The sequence below is a fragment of the Schistocerca nitens genome, chromosome 1 (genome assembly GCF_023898315.1).
Source record: "Schistocerca nitens isolate TAMUIC-IGC-003100 chromosome 1, iqSchNite1.1, whole genome shotgun sequence".
NCBI classification, from domain to species: Eukaryota; Metazoa; Arthropoda; class Insecta; order Orthoptera; family Acrididae; genus Schistocerca; species Schistocerca nitens.
Genome location: NC_064614.1, coordinates 218,161,402 through 218,176,170, shown reverse-complemented (window position 1 = coordinate 218,176,170; position 14,769 = coordinate 218,161,402). Strand labels below are relative to the sequence as shown.

At 42.7% G+C, this 14,769-nt stretch overlaps 1 protein-coding gene across 1 annotated transcript in view; it reads right to left on the bottom strand.

Annotated features, from left to right (window-relative positions):
* Positions 1–540: 540 nt before the first annotated feature.
* Positions 541–14,769, bottom strand: part of LOC126245997 (somatostatin receptor type 2-like) — a 1,701,965-nt gene continuing 1,687,736 nt past the window's right edge. The window contains exons 9-10 of the mRNA XM_049948361.1: positions 3,851–4,490; positions 541–3,763 (exon numbers count right to left, since the gene is read on the bottom strand). Of these exons, the coding sequence (XP_049804318.1) occupies positions 3,585–3,763; positions 3,851–4,490 (819 nt within the window). The 3' untranslated portion in view covers positions 541–3,584. The remainder of the gene's footprint in view (positions 3,764–3,850; positions 4,491–14,769) is intronic.

The following is a 14,769-nucleotide window of genomic DNA, read 5'->3' as shown; positions in this document are numbered from 1 at the left end:
TAGTATATTAACTGTTCAGGAATTTCTATAGCTAATAATAAATGTAATAAATAATATAGTAACGATCTTGATATTTCCTTTACAAAGGTTCGTTTGAGGAATCTTACTAAAGCTAAAGCAACTGCTGTGGTCTCGCTCTCTCTTCTTTCTTAATATTCGAGAATTTTTAAGGTTCAATTTGACCTTTACGTTTGTGACTTACTAAGTTGGAATCAATGTGAGACAGATTCATAGGGGTGTTCGGATGTATCACGTTGTAAAATATTCTCAGTGTTTTACAGCACAGTGCAAAGGACACCAAGAAATACTTTATCGATAGTAAATGAAATATATTACAGCTGGACCTTTGCAAGTACTTTGAAGACAAGTGTCTTGAGGTACTTTAGAAGAAGTGTCGTAAGTCAAATTAAATGTCTCTACATTTGAGGGAATGTTTAAGGTGTAGTGGAATTGGCTGAAGTTAATTAGAAACAAATAAGTAGTATTATTTTTTAACAGTAAATATATTCATCAAATACATTTACATACTTAAGGGATGGATTCTTTGGGTCCGAAGAAGCAGGGAGGTGCTCTGAGATCAGATGATATCGTGGACTGGCAAACATGTGCATCAAGTAGCTTCGTGTGAGGATATTTATGATTACATTAGTATACATCATTACTTTACATTCTTGACAACACCTTCTTAGACTGGTTTCTTACATATACATATATCGAATTCTGTATTTGTACAAAAATACATGACAGATACATACATACATACAATAACGACTCTAAACTCCATCGCTTCACAATGGAAGTAAACCCTGCATTCCTTGTTTATTAGTAGTTACAATCTCACGTTCTTTTATAAGAATATCACATCGCAGTACATAACAATTCTTCCATACATGTGTATCACTGTAATTGGTTCCCGTTGTAGACTGACATACACACAAGACTAATAATACACTGCAGTAAAGAAACGTAATATGAAAGCAAAATTTCATGGGCTCAATTAAGAAATCTTGCTGATCACACTACATTCCCTTACCGATAGGATGTATGCAAACACCAAAGGCATGACAATATATGCAATATCACATAAATATGCGTAAATACAAATCTTAGGTAACGTCAATAACTTCAGCAATTGTTATTTACAAACCATGTAAATGTTAGAAAACAAATATAAATAGTTCTACAGTCTTGTTACATAAAAATTCGGACAACGATGATACATATGGCTATCACTGAGCTACATAACCTGAGGGATGTTCTGTGATATAATTCAAAATGATATTATATCCCAGTGTTCATCCAGTCTCCATACTTCTCGGTCGTCAACAAAATCGTCATTGACCTTCAGTTATGGCACATAAAATCTCAATCGATACGTTTTTGTATCCAGACGGTGAAACAGTGACTTGGCTGTTAATTTAGGAAATCTAGTGATGGGTCCGTGGTGGAACATGAAAAATGCAGTTTCCAGAAGGCTGTAGCAACTAGTTTAGCCATATGGATGATTCATTGTCACATATTCCTCATAATTATTATGTAGGCGTCGAAGAAGAACATCCTACAAATAGTCCCCAAAATCACTCGTCAGACACTTGGGAGGATGTCAGTAACTTACGTAGCTATATCACGTAACATATACGCACATATCAGATACTATTTACATTTCTTCGGAAGTCTGAGATGCATTTGTTATTTTAGTAAATTCAAAGACCCTATAATACTATGAGCTTTTCTTTTACATTTCCCAAAGAAAAACGTACAATAAAAGCTAGTGATAAGAATTACAAAACATTTATTCTACATGTTTCTCCTGTTAGATTATAATTTTTTTGGAACGTATCGCTGCACCACATAACACTGTATTTCTAATCTAAACAACGGGGTGCGAACAGAACGGGAAATCAGGCGTTCACATTGTTACAGCATAAAAGTAATTGCTGTGGAGTGAGTTTCGAGGCCACCGTTATGAAGTATAAAGATAACGTGGCAACAATAGGTCGAGAAAACAAGTGGTCATTCATATGGTACCACCTTTCAAACTCGCGTAACGCATTGGAAATTGCTGCAAAATCTGTGTTCGCAAGTGTCTCGTTATGGTCGGTTACTGTGTCAGGATTATCGAATTCCACCATCAGACAAAATTAATTGAGATATTGGAAAATTGTTGGCCGACCAGAATGAGATGAGAGTGATTAAAATATTTACAAATGCGTACAAGTTGACAATGAAATTTTACTACTGACTGGAATTACTAGTTAACACGTATGTAGCATTATCTAGATTTTATGAAGTACCATAGACAGAATCTTTCACAGATTGTTTTCTTGGTGAACGAAACGTAAAGCTATTGAATAATCTGAAATTCAGATCCTTAAACACGCGATATGAAACACATATTCTCACAAAAACGTTGTCCACAGTGTTAAAGGCCATGGACGCAGAAACACAGAACACTACTGTTATCAGATGTATCGGATATTGTAACCACATTGCGCAAGTGGCTGATATGAAAAACAGTCCATATATATGTTTCCTCCTATGGCTAATAACTATTAACAGCGTCTCTGTATGTTCTATGTAAACTCCAACCTTGTGTCAATCTGCACGGTTGACTTCTCATTTCAAAAACTGACAAACAATAATGAGATATGTTCTGCAGGAAAGAGTGACCTCTCTCATCGTCCACAGTGATTAATGCTTCCTTCAATTTCTGTGAAAGTCATTAGCAAACAACCAGAATCTGGCGCACGAATGAGGAAACAGATTATCGCCACAAACGAAGATCAGATATAAGTGTAAACTGAAACATAAAACACTGGTTGAAAGTACGTGCTCGAAGTCGTCTCAGAACCAGGTCACGAGGTTCTAGAATAGCACTGTAGTAACAGAGTTCCCTGTGTACACAGAGATTCATCCTGACAGTACAAACCCAGTAGCTGGGGGTTCCGCCCATTAACACTGTCTTGCTGCCGTCAGATGGGATTGGGGGTTTAGGGAGGATGAGAAAGAGGGGTAGTGAAAATTTAATTTTGGAGGCATCCTCTGATCTTGTTTTAGAAGAGAAATTCAAGTCTTGACCCAGGAAAGAGCATTTCACGGATCACTCCAGTAACCATTGGAGAAGTGTTGGATTTGTTTGGAAATATTTACCTGAAACCTAGCTCGCAATCTGAACAATGAAATGGCATGCTGTCAACACGAAAAGCTGGCTGTCGACCAATATAATTTGTATTTCTGCTAAAGAATTGTCTAGAGATTACAGTGGGACGGTTCAGATGTTCAAATACTCCTCCTTCAGGCAGCTGGGTGTCTTGAACAAATAAATGTGTTGGAGATGTTCTGGTCGAAAAACCAGATGGCATTTCCTGACAAGGTGACTCCAGCTTCAGTGTATTGTGGCTCATGTCACACTACTGCGCCGGAAATGAGCAAAGAGGTTGTAAAAGGACAGGGTCAGCAACGGATGGGAAGTGATCCAGGAGACTAATAGGACGAATGGGCTATTGAAACGAAAATCTTTCGTAGATGAAGAGGTAGAGGCGATTGCCCATTTGACGGTCAGTACACTAGCAGAGATGGTCGCATTACACCTGTGTTGGCTGCAGCAGGCCATCCACCTTGGAGACCCCAGGGGTACTCTCACGGGCTTCGCTGCTGACGGTGATGTTGGAGCGTGACGTCATGGTGATGGCAGTGGTAGAGGTGTCAACCCTGCTGACGAGCGGTCCGCGTTCGCCAGTCTCCTCGTCCAGCAACCCAGCAGCTCCGCTGCCATTGGCACTGGTGGCACCGCCGGCTGGGCCGCAACCACGGCCGCCCCCGAGGCCACCGCCGCCCCCGCCGCCTCCGCCGCCGCCGCCGCCGCCGCCTCCACCGCCGCCTCCGCGCGGCCGTTCCGATCCGGCCCCCTTGGCATGGTGCCGGCGCGGGAACACACTGTTCTCGTTGTGCAACGTCGCGTTCACGTCCTTGCCGGCGGCGCAGGTGCAAGCCTTCAGGAAGCTCTTCTTGAAGTTGTCACTGAGGAATGCGTACAGAATGGGGTTCATGGCTGAATTGGAGTAGCTGAGGCAGCCCGCCAGGAGGAAGATAGTGATGGCGACGCGCGGCTGGCACTGGTTGGGCGGTGTGAAGATGAGCGCTACCTGCGTGATCCAATAGGGCAGCCAGCAAAGCACGTACACCGTGATGACGGTCAGCACCAGCTTGGTGACCTTGCGATGGGAGCGCTTCTTCTCCTTGCTCTTGTTCTTCGGCCCCACCGTTCGCAGTTTCCGGATGACGAGGAAGTAGAAGACGAAGATGAGCAGCAGCGGCACGGCGAAGCTCAGCACGAAGGAGTAGAGCGTGAAGGCGGTCTGCCCACTCAGGTTGCCGCTCTCGGGCCAGATGATGTTGCAGCTGTTGGGCTCCTGAGCGAGCGTCCGCGCGTACATGATGACCGGCACCATCAGCAGGGCGCTCGCGGTCCACGCCATCAGGGACACCACCTGCGAAAAAAAAAATCGATAATTAGTAGACCACACTTTCTTGAGTATCTCCATAGCTGAGAAACCAGTGCGTCTGACTACAATGCAGAGGACTCAGGTTCAGTTCCCAGAAGTGTCAAGGATACGCACTCGATCTCGTTGGGCCAATGAAGGAGCTATTAAATTAATAAATAGGAGCCTCGAGGTTCCGAAATCTGACATTAGCTGAAAGAGAAGTATACTGAACACATGCTCCTCTATACTACATACAAAAAATACCACTGGCGCAGTGGCAGGTCAGCATCGCACAGTTTAAAGGAGTTTCATTTTATTTTGTTTGCTTATTTATAACGAAACATCACGAGGAGATCACATATGAGCTGGCAGTAATCTACTGCTGTTAGCGGAACTTCCTGGTAGATTAAAACTGTGTGGCAGACTGGCACTCGCACTCAGGTCTTCTTTGGGTGTGCTCTTTGCAGACTTGTTCGCTTAATAGGTCACAATATATTGCTATTGATCACATTTCTCAGCAAATTGAAACTGTGTGCCGAATCCGGACTTGAACCAGGAATGTTGCCTCTGCACGAAACGAGCTTAGCGACTGATTTATCTACACACTTTCTTTCAGCTTTAATTCCTACAGGACGTCTCTCCAATATTTCGGACTTCCGGTGTCTTTGATGTTTCGTGATAATTGAAACTGATAGCAATGATAAACATTTTTCACAGCATCAGGCAATATGAATTTCGATAAATATGTATAAACTGTAGTGCGACGCCTACCGCTAATCAAATAAAAAAAAAGAAACTAAACAGGAGACATTAGGTACAGCGAAAGCAGAAGCGAAGATACCATGGGTAAACCAGGAGATTGTTCAAATGTGTGTGAAATCTTATGGGACTTAACTGCTACGGTCATCAGTCCCTAAGCTTACACACTACTTAACCTAAATTATCCTAAGGACAAACACACACACACACCCATGCCCGAGGGAGGACTCGAACCTCCGCCGGGACCAGTCGCACAGTCCATGACTGCAGCGCCTGAGACCGCTCGGCTAATCCCGCGCGGCTAAACCACGAGATACTCGAGCTTATGGATGAAAGAAGAAAATTTAATTATCTCAAAAAGAGGTAGGAAAGAAGCAATATATATTGTTTAGGGATTATACTAACAAAAATTGCAAAACAGAGTAATTCAGGTAGATGACAAAAACATGATATGATTGCAGGAAAAATTGAAACGGGGCACATGAATACTAAATGCAACATTGAGATACAGATGGAAAACCTCCGTTACATACAAAAGAAAGGACGGACAGATCGCAAGAGTGCATCGAAGCCCTGCACGGAGAAGAACTGTTCCAAAGTGTAACAAAAGAAATACAGGAAGATGATGTTGAAGAAGTAGCTGATCCAGTAATGCGGTCAGAGTTTGACAAAACGCTGAAAGATCTGAGCTCAAACAAGTTAGGGCAAGTCGGTGATAACCTTTGAAGAAACTAAAATATGCGAGAGTTGTAGAAGCAAGCAGCATATTTGAAATAAAAATGATCAAATGTGTGTGAAGTCCTAAGAGACCAAACTGCCCTAGACTTATACACTACTTAAACTAACTTATTCTAAGAACAACACACACATCCATGCCCTAGCGAGGACTCGAACCTCCGGCGGAATCCGTGACATGACATATCTGAAATTTGAAAATCCAAGAGACGTGTGCTTTACCATCAGATTTCGAGGAAAGCTTTGCCATCACATAACCAAAGCAGGCAAGGTAAATGTGTAAATATCGGACGTTAGCCTGATAAGTATTTTCTTTCTGAGGAAGGAGAGGATGAACAAAGATAAATTGTAGTACATCACTGAAGCAGATCAGACGCATTCGCTTTCCTGTGCGCCGTTGGTCGTTATCTGATGTATAGAAGCTTTAATCAACCATTACTTGCAAGTCTACAGATAGAACAGCATATCTAATATTAATATTAATATTACGTAGGAATTATTGTTCAAGGCTGCATACACGTGAAGTGGTGTGAGAAAAAAGATATAAAATAAATCAAAAGTAAATATCAGACTGTCTTCAAAGTCCTGTAATTTTTAAAAATCAGAATATAAGTTTTCCATTTCAAAACCTCAGTCTTCAACGAAGTTAACAGTTTATAAGTTCCTAAGCTCCGAAGTAGAGAGTGAAGCTACATGGTCAAAGAAATTTTTACTGAGACTGAATTAAAATACATTTACTACGAAAAACAGCGTTGTTCATAAGTACCTCCGGGACTACAGAAAATGATTGTGAGATACGTACAAGGCATATAGAAAAATGATACATATCAGCTGATAGAGCATTTCTCCATGCCTCGATTCGTAACAACAGTACGCGCTATGGCGTAGTTGCACTAGATGACAGGAGTGTCAGAACATACAAACAAATTATCTGCTCTATACTGTCGCATCGAATTATTTCGCGCCTGCAGACAGGCAATCCAACGAACAGGTTTCCGAAGCAGGCCGTCGTTGTGCCTTGTCTGACAGCAGTAGCCGCGACTTCAGTATATTTATTAACGTTTTCCACGGCACAAGCGATGCAATTATTGAGGACCTCTAATGTGAATTAAGAAGGTGCTCTATCCACTGATGTGTGTATATTTTATGGACGTCTAGTAATTTTCATACAATCGTCTTCTGAAACCACGGAGGTACCAGAATAAGCATAAGTACTGCTGTAAGATAAAACAATACAAGTTTGTGCTAAGTAGTATTTGATGATGGGTTGCAGCTTGTTATCACTATTCAACGTGTAAGGGGAATATATAGCAAGGTCTTCAGAAGATATTGTCCTTCTGTCTAGGTGTAAAGAAGACCTGTTTAAAGGAATGGACAGCAGACTTAGCCCGTAGTATGGATTAAGGATAAACAAAGGAGATACGAAGGTGATGAGGAGTTGTAGAATGGAGAACGACGACTTACTCAACATCAGAATTGAGAACGTCACAGTAGTGGAATAAGAGAAATAATTCTGCTGTTTAGGAAGCAAGATTACTCAGGATAAATGAAGCAAGGAATATATCAAGAGTAACTGGTACCAGTGAAAAAAAGACATCTGCAATAAATGAGCTCTACTGCTGTCAGATATTGACTTGGATACGAGAAGGAAGCTTCTATTATTTATTGTTCTCGTGTCAGAAACACACAGATGCACACAGCTAGCAAAAATTACATTTTATAAATTTTGACCAGAACTTGGCTGCTTCTTGTGCAATCTCCGAACTGGGCGGGATTAGCCGAGCGGTCTTAGGCGTTGCAGTCATAGATTGTGCGGCTGGTCCCGGCGGAGGTTCGAGTCCTCCCTCGAGCATGGGTGTGTGTGTTTGTCCTTAGGATAATTTAGGTTAAGTAGTGTGTAAGCTTAGGGACTGATGACCTTAGCAGTTAAGTCCCATAAGATTTCACACACATTTGAATTTTTTTTTTTTTTTTTTTTTTTTTTTTTTGCAATCTCCGAGGCCTGATATAAGTCAACTTCCATGCAGAAGTTTTGACACAATCGACACTGAAGCATATGTTTAATTGCCTGATCTTCTCCACAGTCGCACTTAACATTGCCTTCTTTGTCTTAGTCCATCTTGCCCTATGAACCCTGGATATCCCGACTCCTGATCTCAAAAGACTTCCATGTCACCCATCCCTTGTCATAATCAGTCGGTAGACTTTCAGATACAATTTTCCAGCCAGAGGGAAGGGGGTCCTTAACTGTACACAGTTGTAACCTGGCTATTTTATCTGTGACAGGGAGTACATCTGACGTTCTGAGAAAGCTCTTTCTGGATATAAATTTTAGCACGTGCATTCCACGTCCATGTAATGGATGAGTTACCACCTGCTCAGTTTTCTTCCTTTCCTAATCTCCTACTATTTCTCTTCGAAGATGACGTGGAACGGTTCCTGCCAGGTGGTGAAGCCAAACGGTTGGAATAGATTTTAACGAGTCTGTTGTAAGTCTGGATGTGCCGTTGAAGGCTACATCTAACTGTAGCCGTCGAGGGCTACATCCAAATGTTTGGCTTGACTTGAATTGTACCAAACAAGAAACGGGTACCCTGGAACAGAATAACACAGTGGCATTGCAGAAGCTCGATTTGTTTCGGCTTGACTACCCCACTGTGAACAAGCCTGTTTTCTAAGGAGATGTTTCTGATGGACACTTTCAACTTGGTGTTCATTCAATGCTTCTTGTGTGAAAGAGATCTGCCGAGTGTCGTTCATAGGTATTTTGGAATATCACATTGTTTTAATTTAACCCATGAAGAGGGAAATTCGTCAAAAAATAATAAGCGGCAGAGCACTGGTGTGGATAGTGCAACTGATGAGGCGTTTATTCGGAGATGAAGAGACTTGCACAGGATACAGTAGTGTGGAGAGCTACATCAAACCACTCTTCGAACTGAATACCACAATAATAAAATGGTGGAATTTTATTCTTTTGGCGCCTAGTACGCCTGTTTGTGATGATCAAAGTTACGGTTTTCCAAGTAAAAAAAAAAAAAAAAAGCTGAAAGCACGATATGACCGAGTACAGGCAGAGAATGTGCTACTGGAGAAGCATATCAAGCAATTTACTGTGTGACAGATAACAGTACAGTCAGAAACTTGAGTTGCTGGTTTGAAAAAATGCTATGCAATTTAGCTTCTGATATGTTAAATACTGAAAATGTAACGTATCTGTTGAAGCTTTTGGAACTAGCATAACGTAATATTTACAGCAGTTAAGAAAATTTGCTGCGACCCAACGTTTTTATTCTGCCAAGCCATATAGCTACTTTCGATAGTTTGTGGAAATTATCTGTTCCAAGAACGCATCACTGTAATTACTGCGAAGTTCCTTATTTATAAACAGAAATCACCCTTTATAGTAACTGAACTCTAGGAAGAAAGACATTGCATAAAATTTATAGGGCAAAACTGCTCCTGAAGCGTTATGTTATCTGCGGTATAACTCGTCTACGTAAATCTAAATCTTTTAAAAAAATGGTTGAAATGGCTCTGAGCACTATGGGACTTAACATATGAGATCATCAGTCCCCTAGAACTTTGAACTACTTAAACCTAACTAATCTAAGGACATCACACACATCCATGCCCGAGGCAGGATTCGAACCTGCGACCGTAGCGGTCGCGTGGTTCCAGACTGAAGCGCCTAGAACAGCTCGGCCACGCCGGCCGCCCTAAATGTTTTAAGCAGAGAGGTAAAGTATTATGACGAATGTATACCAAGCTCATTTTATTTAAGGGTCGCTGAAACCACTGCAAAATAGGTGTCAATGAGCTTACTACAGAAACGAAGTGCCAATGAAAACACTGTAAAAACGAAATTTCAGTAAAAGTCCGTGAAAATGAAGTGTCAGTAAATTACAGGGTGTGCATAAAGTTAGGAATACTTTCAATTATTTACTGCACAAGAACCAAACGTTGTACAGATATCATACATACGTCATTTTGAAGAGCAACCCCGAAAGTTTTTTTTCATGTATACCGCCACAGCGTAGTTTGGTAATTTACCGATAGTCAGCGCTAGTCGCAAACATGGCGGCCATGCAAAAGAAGGGGACAGCTGTTTCATGAAATGGCATCCCCGATCACCAGATCTCACTCCGTGTGACTTTTTTCTGTGGGGAAACATTACAGATCTGGTGTATGTACCACGTCTACCACGTGATGTAACAAAGCTTCGGGAGAGAATACGGGAAGCGACTGCCACAGTCGACGATGCCATGCTGAGACAGGTATGGGAAAAATTTGATTACCGTATAGACGTCTGCCGGGTCACTCATGGTTCACATATCGAATGTTTGTAAAAATAAACTTTCAGAGTTTCTCCTCAAAATGCAATGTGTATGACATCTGTACCATGTTTAGCTCTTGTGCAATAAACAATTTAAAATGTTTCCGGACTTTATGTACACCCTGTATAGTATTTTTTGTAAGTTATTATTATTATTATTATTATTATTATTATTAAATTATTATTTAATTACTTCTGTTAACTGTTTGTAATACATTTTAATAGTATTCTCGCCTATAGTACTCTGGCGTATGAAACGTTGAGTATCCTTAAAATACAGAATTTCTGCGCCAGTCACTGTTTCTGTTAGTTCATCACAAAGCTCTGAGTACTATGGGACTTAACATCTATGGACATCAGTCCCTTAGAACTTAGAACTACTTAAACCTAACTAACCTAAGGACATCACACACATCCATGCCTAAGGCAGGATTCGAACCTGCGCCCGTAGCGGTCACGCGGTTCCAGACTGAAGTGCCTAGAACCGCTCGGGCACATCGGCCGGCTCACCACAAAGCGTTTAGGAGTTTACTCCATAGACTTCAGGTGGTACCTGCTCGAAATGGATTGATTTATATTCAGTTTCCGAGCAACAAGAGGTTATGAGCGGACGAACATGTTTTGATTCTCGCTGAGATCGAATGTTCAGCCGATGGTTCGCATCTTCCCAACGCGAGATATTCGCCGCCGTTGTTCAATGTCTTCATCACCTGTTCCTCGAGACGTGTTGGGAAGACGTGAACCATTGGCAGTATGCCCTATCACAACGAAATGCCAGTGAATCGCCGGGAAAGTGTAAGAGACTTTATTCGTCTTGTAGTTTTATCCACATCGAAAAATTTGTCCATATTTCGATTAAAACTTTCCTTGTTGCTGCCGGTATACAAAGAAATCACCGCTATTAGCTGTTCTTTTGAGAAGATATTTGAAGTTAATCAAAGGCAATTTCCACGGGATAGACAGCAGATGACGCCCTTGACAACCGATAGATTGGCGGACGGGAATACAGTTTGCTTCAAACTAGCGAAGGTATAGTCACTCTATGAAATTTAAACTCGATGACGTCAACAAATGGCCCATAGAGTATATCTCTTTGGTTGTATTGTATTGTATGGTAACCGGGGACCTAGAAACGACGGAAGGGCTCCGTCCCCGCCGCAGCCGCAGTGGTCCACAACCCCACGACGACTACCGCAGTGCACTTCACCCCTCCGCCGCCCCACACCGAGCCCAGGGTTATTGTACGGTTCGGCCCCCGGTGACCCCCAGGGAACGTCTCAAAAAATGTTCAAATGTGTGTGAAATCTTGTGGGACTTAACTGCTAAGGTCAGTCCCTAAGCTTACACACTACTTAACCTAAATTATCGTAAGGACAAACACACACCCCCATTCCCGAGGGAGGACTCGAACCTCCGCCGGGAGGAACGTCTCATACCAGACGAGTGTAACCCCAACGTTTGCGTGGTAGAGTAATGGTGGTAAACGCGTACGTGGAGAACTTGTATGCGCAGCAATCGCCGACATAGTGTAACTGAGGCGGAATAAGAGGCACCAGCCCGCATTCGCCGAGGCAGTTGGAAAACCGCCTAAAAACCATCCACAGACTGGCCGACTCACCGGACCTCGACACTAAACCACCGAGAGGATTCATGCCGGGGACAAGGCGCTCCAGTCCTGTAAGACAAAAAGGCCGTAGACTTTGGTGCCATCTCAATATTATTATCACTCATCCGGTGCACAGTTGATTGATAGAGCAACGCACGGCTGATCAGTCTTTCACTGTAACCATTCTGACGAAAGGTGAACTCAAGATGGGCTAACTCAGCTGACAAACACTCAGAGCCTGAGACGACGGGGGCCCTGTGAACTAACGTACGAAGTACCCCTTCACAGCCGGCCGAAGTGGCCGAGCGGTTCTAGGCGCTACAGTCTGGAACCTCGCGACCGCTACGGTCGCAGGTTCGAATCCTGCCTCGGGCATGGACGTGTGTTATGTCCTTAGATTAGTTAGGTTTAAGTAGTTCTAAGTTATAGGAGACTGATGACGTCAGAAGTTAAGTCCCATAGTGCTCAGTGCCATTTGAACCATTTTTTAACCCCTTCACACTGAGCCGGATGGTGACAACTATCAAGCGTGTAGGATACAAGTTGTGTGAATAGACTTCCTATAAACATCATGTCCCAGCATACAACCCACCTTCCTCTTGATCGACACATCAAGGAAGGGAAAACAGCCATCATTTTCCACCTTCATTGTGAAAAAAACCTATGGGTGGATTGAATTCAGGTGTTGTAAAACATTGTTCCAATTTTAACTGCCACGAGGCCAAAAAACGAAAGTACCGTCTTCATATCTTGAAAAACACGAAGGTTTCAAAGTCACGCCAAGGAACTTCTTCGAATTCTTCCATAAACAAGTTGATAATAACAGATGACAGCGAGCTTCCCATCATAGCTCCATTTGCTCGTGGTACCGTTCACTGAATAAAAAGTAAGTGTAAGTCAACATATGTCGAGATACGATCGTCAATTCAGCACCAAACCTAACCTCAGTCAGCCTTAAAGAATCAGACAGAGAAATGCAAGTGAAGGAGAGACCACACCAAAACTTATTATTTGGAGAATATCAAATTTCAAATAACTTCCGGGAATTCAGCCAGGTAACACTTTCAGCAACCGCCGATATTTCGGCGGGAGAACACCCCGCCATTTTCAAGGCAAACTGCAACGGACAGGCGGCGTACATGCAAATTTAATACCTCGGTTCTCCGACAGAAGCAGGAAAGATAACACACACACACACACACACACACACACACACACACACACACTGAACACTAGTGCCACCAAAGATGACCAAAGTCAGAGCTATCGATAGTGAGACTATGAATTCGCAGGTGAGGCAGCATTGACTCTGTTCCTCTGTTTTTTGACAAGGGAGAGAGCCGGATTCCAAACAGAGTTTAAACAGAAACCTCCATCCCTGTTAACGAGGTTGCTCGCTAATTTAATCTCAACTGCCTCCCTAATAACACTGTCCCAATAGCTGGACGTGCATGCCAATATCTCGGTGTTATTATATAACATGGGGTGACCAGTATCCAAGCAATGTTCGGCAATAGTAGATCTATTTGGCTGCTGTAATCGTGTGTGCCGTTTATGCTCAGTACATCTGTCCTCCACGGTCCTGATAGTTTGACCAATATATGCCATGCCGCAGCTACAAGGAATACGATATACACCCGCCTTACGCAGTCCAAGATCATCCTTAACGGAACTCAAAAGTGCTCTAATTTTAGATGGAGGTCGGAAAACACATTTCACATCGTATTTCCGTAAAATACGACCGATCTTATTGGACGTGTTTCCTACGTAAGGCAAAAAGGCAGTAGACTGAGGTGTTGACTCAGAATTATCATCAATCACCCGATGTACAGTTGGTCGATAGCGCAACGCACGTTCAATCTGTCTATCACTATAACCATTTTGACGAAATGTAACTTCAAGATGGTACAGCTCAGCTGGCAAAGTCTCAGCGTCAGAAACGACATGTGCCCTGTGTACCAAGGTACGAAGTACCCCTTCACGCTGAGCCGAATGGTGACAACTATTAGCTTGTAAGTACAAGTCGGTGTGAGTACGTTTCCTGTAGACTGCATGTCCCAATGATCCATCATCCTTCCTCCTAACCAACACGTCGAGAAAGGGAAGGCAACCATCCTCTTCCACCTCCATCGTAAAACGAATGTTGGGGTGGAACGAGTTCAGATGTTCTAGAAAGACATTCAAATTCTCCCTACCGTGAGGCCAAACAACGAAGGTATCGTCAACGTATCTAAAGAAACAGGCGGGTTTTAAAGGCGCCGACTCCAATGCACGTTCCTCGAAGTCTTCCATAAATAAATTTGCGATCACAGGAGACAACGGACTACCCATCGCAATCCCATCTGTCTGCTCGTAATACTGGTCATTAAATAAAAAGTAAGTGGATGTCAACACATGCTTAAAGAGATTAGTTAAATCAGCAGCAAACCTGGCTTCAATTAACCGCAACGAATCAGACAGAGAAACACGAGTGAAGAGAGAGAGACCACATCGAAACTCACTAAAATATCAGAGTCATTCAGCCTCAGTCCCTCCAAACGACGTAAAAAATCAGCTGAGTTCCTGATATGATGTTCACACCGTCCTACTTGTGGACTCAACAGAGAAGCAAGATGCTTGGATACACGATATGTCGGGGCGCCGATGTTACTCACTATAGGACGGAAAGGAACCCCTTCCTTATGAACCTTTGGAAGGCCATATAACCTAGGGGGAACGGCACTATAGGTGTTAAGCCTCTTGATTGTGTCCTGCGACAAACCACTTTTTTTCAGGAGGCTGTTGGTCTTTCTCTCAACACTTTTCGTGGGGTCAGCATCGATTCTGCAATACGCTGAATCAGATAGGAA